Source organism: Anguilla rostrata, chromosome 1 (assembly GCF_018555375.3).
Source record: "Anguilla rostrata isolate EN2019 chromosome 1, ASM1855537v3, whole genome shotgun sequence".
Lineage (NCBI taxonomy): Eukaryota > Metazoa > Chordata > Actinopteri > Anguilliformes > Anguillidae > Anguilla > Anguilla rostrata.
Genome location: NC_057933.1, coordinates 80,533,030 through 80,543,088, shown reverse-complemented (window position 1 = coordinate 80,543,088; position 10,059 = coordinate 80,533,030). Strand labels below are relative to the sequence as shown.

Genomic DNA, 10,059 nt, shown 5'->3' with positions numbered 1-10,059 from the left:
GGATACTGTAACTGGGCTGGTATCTGTAAGAATGTAAGAAATAAGCTCTTTTAGTCCAATGGAAACCTGCTTATAGTACATGGTGTTTCAGTACATGTACTGTACGTGAGTTTCTGTCCACTTTATGGCTTGTTTTAGAGATGTTTGTCATTTCTGGCAACCAGTGCCAACTCCAGTTTTGGCCAGACAACAGTCAAACTCTCTCTGGGGACAAGGGAATAAAACAAAGTGTTCATTAACTGATCCTATAGGTCTGTATTACTTTTAAACACACTGACCCAGCCATATCAGATATGCAGATTCTTTTGAATGCCGCAAATGCGCCTTTACGACAGTATGATCTTTAAAGAGCAGTGTCTCTGGTGAAGCTCATTCATTTCTACTCTTTTGGAATCAATTTCCACTTGTTATTTCTGTAATAATTGGGAATATTTGAACACACATACATTTTGTCTGGTTAACTTCTTCTTGTCATACTTGCGAAACTTTTGCCATCTTGTTTATGTCATCCGAGGACCTGTGTATTTTTTTTTAAAGAACAGTCGGCAGAAATTCTATGAGGTCTTTTTTCATAAGAATGAGCCGTACGAATGAGTCATTAGACATGTACGCATGCTTATTCGGCTAATATCTGAGCCAGTAAAATATGAGCTTTACTCGTGCTGAATTCTTAACCTGTGTAAATATTGGACTGCTGTGTTTTAACATCACTCTGCAATGTTCTATATTATAATCCATGAAGTAGTAAAGATGTAAAATAAAAAGCCCAGCAAGGAGAGATGAAGAGAGAGGAGGGATGGCAGAGACAGAAGGGGGGGGTGGGGGGGGGGGGGGAGAGAGGAGGAAACAGGCAGTAACATGAGAGTGAGTCACGTAAATCCCCTTGTATCTCTGCTTCACTTCTATTCCTGCTTACACAAGCATTTCAGCGTACTCCACAGGCTCACGTATATTACTATTATAATAAAAATGTTTTACACATGCATTATTATTATTATTATTATTATTATTATTATTATTATTATTATTATTATCTTAAATCGAATACCTAGAGCTGGCTGTGGCATATGGCTTATCTACATGCCGTGCCGAGAATATGGATCGGCTCCTGAGACAAAATATTTCCCAAGGGAGGAGAGGCACACATTATTACAGATAAACATGGGCGCTACCTGATATGTAAGGAAAATTCAGCTGCAGTCCTCCGTTGGAGCAGGGCCTGAGTTGCAGCCATCTCAGCATCTTTAGGTCTGTTATTTCTGTTAGAAGGGTCTGGCTATATTAGCATGAATGCTGCACTGATGTAGAAAAGTCTCAGTCGGTTTGGTGGGCTGACTACAGACATCAAACCTCACAGGGGGGAGGGGCAGTATTTGGAATAAATTTGTATTTCACATGCATTTATATGTGTGTATTTCATATGCAATATGGGTTCCTCGCCATTCTTGTATGGCCAGTAACTTGCAGAGCATCCCATGTTTCCACCATTTTATTTCATGGCGCAGACAATGCTTTGGAGGTATTTTGTAAGAAGAATGCATTTTAGTGTATTTTTGCCTATACCTGACTACCAGCCATTAGTAGTTATATTTTTTTGTCCAAGGAAATGTCATATGTACTGTTCTCTTTTTTTTTTTTTTTTTTTGGCAAAGCCATCAGAATCATTTATTAATAGTGACTTAATTAGCAATACTTATGCATTTCCATTGCTGTTAATCGTGATGTGCATTATTTTGGCTGAACATTATTATCTGAATGTGACTTGTACTATTAGTGAACGTTTCCATCTGTGGCTGGCAACAGCTGCAGAATACGAAATCAAGTGCCCTCATTCTGGTTCGACAAACCTGATTTTGGGATGGACGAGGACCAAGAGACCGCGAAGATACTTAAGGAGGGCGTATGGTGGTCTGAACAAAGCGCACTGCTTATGAAACCAGTCAGGCCACAGACTTCCCTAAAATGGGGGCTAAAAAAAAAGCGCTGCGCTTGTTCATTCTCCGCCTCGCCTCGGCCCCGCTCGCCCGCCGTACCGCCAGTCCCTTCCTCCTCGCTCTCCTGCTCGCCCGCAGTCATGGGTCCCCCAGCAGGCTTCTATCTGTGGGTCGTGCTATTTGGTGAGTCTGCTTTCTGCTTTATTAAATGCCGTTATCATGCTAACAAACTGTACCGGATCGACTGGAGCGTATGCAGGAGGATGGGTTTAGGGTCGGGTGATGTGACCTTCATTATCTTTTTCTGTTTGTTTAGAAATGCCTTGTCATTCTTACTCAGTTTGGAACAAATTATTTGATTTGTTGAAATTATATAAAATGTTATTGATTACCATGGTGGTATAGATGATAATTATATTGTGGAGCCAGGCAGATACTTGCAGTGAGCTTCAAAATTTGAGTAAAATGGGCTGCGGTCCAAATTTCAAAAAGTTATATCTAGAAATAAAAATATATATTTATCAAATGTATATTTATAAAAGTTATATTTAGATTAATGAACTGAAAAGTCTTGACTGCCAGATATGCGGTTTTCAAAGATTCAGAAGTCTTCAGTCTGTACACAATAAACACATTATCTCCGTGTGCAATCTCTCCCACTTCCTCTTTTCTTAATTTAACCGCCTTGCGAAACATCCGCACCAGAGTCAGCCGGTCCCAGTTAGAGGGAGACGCACAGAAGGGGGCTGGGGGGGGGGGGGGGGGGGGAGGGTCGCAGAATGTGCAGCGAGCTGCAAGTTTGAATTTGTAACTGAGGTTCTGTCCTGCCGGAATGCTTAGTTGGGATGGAACCCGAACCCGATTTTCCATTTAGACCGGAAAATGAAGTCATCTGTGTCCCACTCGTGGGATCTGAACCTTTGATCTGTGCTTACAAGACATTGCCTTGTAATGGGCTCAGTGCGTTTTAATTCTGCCACCCTATCCTATATCTCATTTTAACAGTGTTATTCTGTCCTACACTGCATAATAATTTTAGTTTTCTCTCCCAATTAGCTTTGTGACTCAGTCAATATATTCTGCTCTTACATTACATTACAGGCATTTAGCAGGCACTCTTATCCAGAGCGACTTACATGCCTTACTGCCTTACTGAAGCAATGCAGGTTAAGTACCTTGCCCAAGGGTACAACAGTCACAAGTGTCCCAGCGGGGATTCGAACCCACGACCCTTGGGTTACAAGACCAACTCCTTACCCCTTATACAACCATTTACATGTTGTTGTGCATTACACTGCGATTGCCTCCCGCTGCGTGTTTGATTGTAACTGCCCTCACCGCGCGCGGGCGTCAGGGCTACGGAGGGAGGCGGCCCGCGCCTCGCTCTCCGTCTCCGTCCCGGACCGGGTGGCGGCGCTGTCGGGCTCCTGCGCGGTCATCCCCTGCTCGTTCCCCGCGGCGCCGGGCCGGCGGTACCAGCTGAAGCTGCGCTACGATTCCGCCGTGCCCCTCCTGCGCGGGACGGCCTTCAGCAGCGAGGAGCCCCTCCTGGGAGCCCACCGGGACTTCAGGGGCCGCACCGCGCTGGCCGGGGACCTCCAGCGGGGGGACTGCTCCGTCAGGGTGGCGGCGGTCACGGAGGACGACCGCAGGAAGTACGAGGTGTGGCTGAAGGAAATGGGGACGGCGGCGTGGATGAAGTCCAAGAAAGTCCTCCTGGATGTGTCAGGTGAGATGGCGCTCAGAGCAGGGGGAAAAAATAAGAATGATTATTTTCATTATGTATGTGTGTGTGTGTGTATGTATGTATGCATTATTATTATTATTATTATTATTATTATCTGTAACAAAAGGCCATTCTCAGTTGGAAGCACATCCAGCCCTGAATATCTATTCATTTAAACCTGGATTTAAAATCAATTCATTGTTCTCATGGAAATCATCATTGACATTGACTATTAATTACATTTTATTTGTCATTCAATGCTTAACTAATTACAATTAATTGTAACTGTCATCCATCTAGCATCTTCCTTCTGTAATCCAATAATGTCATATATAATACTTTGAAGTTGCAAAAGTGTACATTTGCCCATATTTGAATATCACAACACCGGTATTACAATATATTGATAATACATTTTATTTAAATATATTCTCAGGGCATTCAATTTCTGTTAGGGATGAGATGCAAGGGCTGGTGTGGTAAATATATACCTTATGCCTCAGCGCTGATGCATTGTGGGATGCTGACACACTATGCAGTGGCACAGTTGTTCTATCTCATTGTCATTTCCCAAATCTGTGTCTTCTTCCTCCTTTTCACTCCAACCAACAGACATCCCCAAACTGCCTCTGATCACGGACCCTGGGGCAGTTATTGAGGGGCAGTTAGTCACCATGAACTGCACCGTCAGCAGCCCCTGCCCCTCCTGGCCCCCCCAAGTCCAGTGGAAGTGGGAGAGGGGGGGTCAGGAGAGCACCGCCGTGACCCAGGCCAGCGGGACACTCGTCCCTCAGGGAAAAGGACAGATCCTCTCCTCCTTGTCCTTCATTGCGTCATCCCTCTCTCAGCCCAGACTGAGGTGCGAGGCCCGGTATCCGGGTGGGAGGACGGTGTCTATCACCAAGGAGATGCACGTCAGTTGTAAGTTTGTGTCTCCCCGCAGATGATTCTAAAATAATGCAGGTCAAACAGCAGTCACTAGGGGGCACCCTTCCCATAGTCAAATGTTCTGAAAAGGAAATGGACGTCAAATACTTACAACTGATTGGATAATTGCATACTTTGTCTCATAGCATGCATATAATTGAAATGCCTAAGTGAGAAATTCCTATTTGAGGTGCGCACAAAAATGGCTTTGTTATTGTCCCTGGACAATACTGAAATCATTATTGCATATTTCACAATGGTCAGTTATATGCTTTTATATTACTTTCATGAGCATGCACATCACAAGCTCATGGCATATGAGATATGTGTATTCCCAGCACATGCATTTGTGAGTAGGTGACTACTACAACAGAATGCATTTGCGCAATACATTCGGGTCAATAAATCCCATATTATTATATAACATTTAACCCTTCAAAGAGTAGGTAATAAAAAATAATTTTAAAAATATTTTGAGTGTTCCAGAACTCTATCACTTTCATTTACCAGTAGTGATCTTTACATCAGCATTTGAATGTGCAGATAAGAACATTCTTATCACTTATCTGTGATATCACAGCATTAAAGGGTTCAATTGCTGCAGGAAATATTAATGTGCATTTGGCGAACGAATCCCTAATGACTCCCTCCCTGTGCTCACACGAGCACGCTCATCTCTCCGCGCAGTTCCCCCGAGAGACGTCGCGGTGCACGTCCACACCCTGACAGTCCAGGAGGGGGCGAGCGTGCTGCTGTTCTGCTCCTGTAAATCGGACCCCCCGGCCTCAGAGTTCCAGTGGTGGCGCAGCCAGGGAGGGCACAGGGTCGCCCTCGCCCAGCGCACGCACACCGTGCGGCTGCTCAACGTGAGCCGGGGCCTCAGGGTGGGCTGCCGGGCCCAGAACCCGATCGGTCGAGCGGACTCCGCCCCCACGGTCATCAACGTGCAATGTGCGTCTCCACCGGGTGGCGCTGTGGCTTACAGCCGTACGCTTGCCCCGAATGTAACAGCTGCAGGACTGACTCGTGTGACTGTGTCTGTGCTCCTAAATACATTATTTTCTTGGCCGAAGGTCCATGATTACATCTCTATGTAATCTTATATACTGTAAAAACATTTCTTTCTTTTTTTAAAGTTTTATTATAGCTAACCAAATAACAATTTAAAAAACTTTTTTTAGGTTGGGAACAGTGTGTGTGTGTGTGTGTGTGTGAGAGTGTGTGAGTGTGTGTGTGTGTGTGTGTGTGTGTGTGTGTGTGTGTGTGTGTGTGTGAGTGTGAGTGTGTGTGTGTGTGAGTGTGTGTGTGTGTGTGTGTGTGTGTGTGTGTGTGTGCGTGTGTGTGTGTGTGAGTGTGAGTGTGTGCACAACCTCTTTGCTTCTTACTGATACTTCAGCTGTTGAGCTGAGCTGCATTGGGTTTGAGCTCCACAGACAGTACGTGTCTTTTTGACTTGAACTTGCTGCAACCTTCTTGTTTTCCACAAGGTTGCGAAGAGTTGCCATTGTGTATTCGTGATGGGTTGCAAAGACATCTTTAAAACATTTTCTTGCGACATTTGGAATTGATTAATAAGTTAGCTGGAAACTGTGTTAAGGTGATTTTAAAAAGCTAAAATACTACAGTGCTAGGAGTGTTGTCCACAACAATCTTACACAGCCCTACTTTAAGTGTGAATCATGCAGTGAGCACTTTTATTCTGGCTTGTTTTTACCTATTTAATGACTTATGAGTTTCCACCTGATACCCAAGTCATATCTTTCATTTCTCCCCTTCCATTTATAATTCATCCCTTTTCTCTCTCTCTCTCTTTCTCCCTCTATCCCCCCCCCCCCTCTCTCTCCATCCCCTCCCCTCTCTCTGTCTCTCTCCCCTCCCAGACAAGCCCTCCATCTCCCCGCTGTCGCTCTGCAGCTGGGACGAGCGCACGTTCTCCTGCTCCTGCGCGGTGGACGCCAACCCCAGGCCGGCCGTCACCTGGAGCGTCAACGGGAGCAGCCCCCCCGACGGCTGCAACAGCTCCGTCTCCGCGGAGAACGGCACGCTGTGGGCCACTCTGAGCGGGGACGTGGACCGGCGGATGAGCGTGGCCTGCTACGCCTACAACGCCCTGGGCAACGACTCCTCCGCGCTGCTGTACGCCAGCGGCGGCGGGCGCGAGCCTCAAGGTCTGTTCTCGGGCCTCGCGTCGTCCTGTCGCGCCCAGCCTGAGCTCAGCTTTTCAGAACACCGAGCCGAAGACCTTGTGTCTAACAGGCTGTCCGTGGGGCTTTTATCCCCCACAGATTTCTACAGTGGTTCAGTGTTTTATATTCTCCGAAATTCAGCCAGACGTTTTTTTTTTTTTAAACACTTGTAAAAGTACAGTTGAAAATGCCTGCCTTTGTGCTCTTGTTTCAAACTACATATTGTACTATTTTGGCTTGGGGACTGGACTTGTAACTTAGAGGCTTCAGATTTGACTCCAAGGGCAGAATGGTGAAGTTTAACTCAAGTTTCTACAGTTAATATCCAGCCTTATGCATTGATCGTAGCAATGCTGATAAAATCGTCTAGATGTGTATTTAGCTCTGGATCAGATGACCCTAAAATGTAACGCTGCTTTGTACGTTTTGTGTTGACAGATTCTCTGATATGGAAAGTGGTCCCGGCAGTGTGTGTTCTGTCATCTCTGACCCTGCTCTTCCTCCTCCTCCTCCTCCTCTGCCACCGCTGCCGCAGGAAGACTGGAAAGTATGAAAAGTGCGTCTTGACACTCACTGTCCTTCATCTGCTCCTCTTTCAGCCCTAGTGTCCCTCTGATCTTCTAGCTCAGGGGTGGGCTACTCCAGTCCTGGAGAGCCCTTGTGTGCAACGGTTTTTGGCCCAACTAGTTTCGCTGGTTCAGTTAGCTAATTAGCAATAAGCACCAACATCGAGTCGCTTGTAGATTAGTCCACAATAGAACACACAAGAACATCCATCCGCTGCTGTTCTTATCAGGAAATGTAGCTAAAATGTCAAACCATGTAAACGACTGAACCAATGAAATAATTAAGAGTAGAAGCTGGTCTGAAATCCAGAAACATCTTTGGTCATCCCTGTTCTAGCTGCTGTAAAGCATGGATACTCAAATTCAAATCCGGCCCTGGTTTTCTGTTCTCCCAGGTAATTAAATGAACAATTAGTGTACTGATTGGCCAGACAGTCTTCACACCTGACTCCTAGGTAAAGGGAGCAAAATCTTCTCTGCAAAAGAAATACTGCTAATGCTAATGCTAATGGAGAGAAATGACAGCCAAATAAAAGAAGGTTTTTCTTTAAAATAAAAAAATAAAAAAACCCTCAGAAACTTTATTTTTAATTTTTTTTTTTAATTCTGACCTGAAAAATCCTGCAATGACAATTATTCTCTCATAACGGTTCCATGTTCCTGAATTATTGGTGATCTTTAAACAAAAAATGACTATGGCTGGCAATGAAAATTAATTTTAATGACCCAGAAATGAAAGCTAAATTGGATTTTAAAAAGACAATTATAAAAAAAATCTTTTGTTTTTCTCATTACCAAAGACACATTCTGAACTGCAGGCCGTCATCTTCTGTTTACCCGAGAAATTTGGGGATCTACCAGGAAAGAATGCCCCTCTACATCAACTGCACAGAGGTGACCCACATCTACACCAACGGAAGCTATCAGCTCATCTACCAGAATTGCACTCCTCTGTTTGTCAGAAATAAACAGGTTCTCCAGGTAGCAAATTTTTATTTATTTATTCAAATTATCTATTCAGATTCCCACTTGCTGGCACTGCACTGCAGCCACCACTGCTCTTTGTTGAGTCCAGACAAAGGAAACCACAAACAATGCACCAGCTTAATATTGAAAGCAAATAAGGGAGAAGAAATAGCCTTAAAAAAAAGCTTTAAACAAAACAACCATGGGTCAGCCGTGAAAAAAAATAGATTATCTGAATATTGACGTGGGTGATGTCATGGATGCAGATGCAGATGCTGATGTCACTGCCAGGTTGGCGTTGTTAATGGCGACCTTTGCTGCCGTCATGGTGATTAATGTTTGTTCCCTCCCTTATAGGTGCCCCAAAGACAGAGACGGATCGCCTGGACGGACAGACAGAGGGACAGACAGAGGGACAGACAAAGCCCGGAGACGAACACGGAGACCCCTGTGTACCTGGAGATCATTTGAACATGGACGTTCTAAACTTACTGATACTAGCAATATGATATGATACGATAAGAGGGGGACAATGTGATATCCATTGTATGATGTATGGGCAATTAGACGAGTACAAATGTCTACAATACGATGAATTCATTTTATTAAATGCATACGTTTATAATAGTCGTTATCGTACTTTGAATGAGTGGCGTTCACGGTTTGGCTGGGAAATTCATGATGCTAAGTGGATTCAATTTCCAGCTCATTTTATGCTTCAGTTATCAGCCTATTGTTTCCCTATTACTCAGCTTTTAACTCACGGAGCCCCATTTCAAGCAGCGTAGCACAGCGTTTTAGAGTGGGTATTTTCCAATGAAATTATCTAACTAGAAAATGAGCTGAAGAATATGCTCCAAAACATTGGAATCTCTTGTGGATATCATCACAATAGAGATAATTTCATTGAGAACTTTAATTGACCAAGACTGACTGTAACAAGATCTAGTGTACAGGGTTCCCTCAAAACAGTGTTTGGAAGTATTTGCAACAGTATATTCATTGATTTTACTATTATACTGTAATAGTACTATTTTTTTTAAATATACTGCATCATTGTATGTAGCAGTACATATTTCCTGCCCATGTTGCAAATCAGAGCACTCACATGCATTTTTATTCAATAACTGCTTTCTTCTTGAACAAAAATTTCACTTTGCAAATGAATAATGCAGGTGTTTAATAATTAGGTAAAATGTCTGACTTGAATGTCTGGTATATTTTCACACAATGTGTAATCTAACAGAGCCCCTGCTTTGTCACGTAAATTTTTGCATAAATAAAGGTAGAACTACTTTCTGAATATGTATGAATGCTATTTCTTTAATTCGTTAGTTATCATGGACCACAAATCAGTTGATTTCACCCGTATTAAAACTAAAAAAAGACTCAAAAACTGAGCACATATTTGGCTCCTCAGTAGTTTGATGGGTAAAGGTAAATGCCTGGTTATGTGGTTCAGCAGTCACACACATTTTAGGAAGACATGGGTAACCCGTAGCCTACTTAACAATTGTAGGTCTACTTTAAAAAAAAAAAAAAAAAAATGTAATTCTTTATTCGGCCTAAATGTTGCAAGATTCATTTAACCCTTGTTGGTCGAACAAGCACTAATTGCCACATTTGTTTTTTTGTTTTTTGTTGTTGTTATTAGTGTTTGAAACCATAGTTTCATACTAAATAAATAAATAAATAAATAAATAAATAAATAAATAAATAAATAAATAAAATGTAGGCATGTGAAGAAGTGAACA

General features: G+C 43.3%; 1 protein-coding gene across 4 annotated transcripts; it reads left to right on the top strand.

The window, feature by feature from the left end:
• The first annotated feature begins 1,982 nt into the window (after positions 1-1,982).
• LOC135237117 (sialoadhesin) lies at positions 1,983-9,608 on the top strand. 4 transcript variants are annotated; one of them, XM_064303915.1, is made up of 8 exons: positions 1,983-2,117; positions 3,289-3,663; positions 4,273-4,581; positions 5,275-5,538; positions 6,468-6,755; positions 7,212-7,320; positions 8,158-8,320; positions 8,663-9,608. In XM_064303915.1, the coding sequence occupies exons 1-8, from the start codon at positions 2,075-2,077 to the stop codon at positions 8,774-8,776; spliced, it is 1,665 nt and encodes a 554-aa protein (XP_064159985.1). In that variant the 5' UTR covers positions 1,983-2,074; the 3' UTR covers positions 8,777-9,608. The 4 variants fall into 4 exon arrangements, with proteins under 4 accessions (XP_064159985.1, XP_064159969.1, XP_064159976.1 ...); XM_064303899.1 differs by having other exon boundaries at positions 8,140-8,320; XM_064303906.1 differs by having other exon boundaries at positions 7,212-7,329.
• The last annotated feature ends 451 nt before the right edge of the window (positions 9,609-10,059 follow it).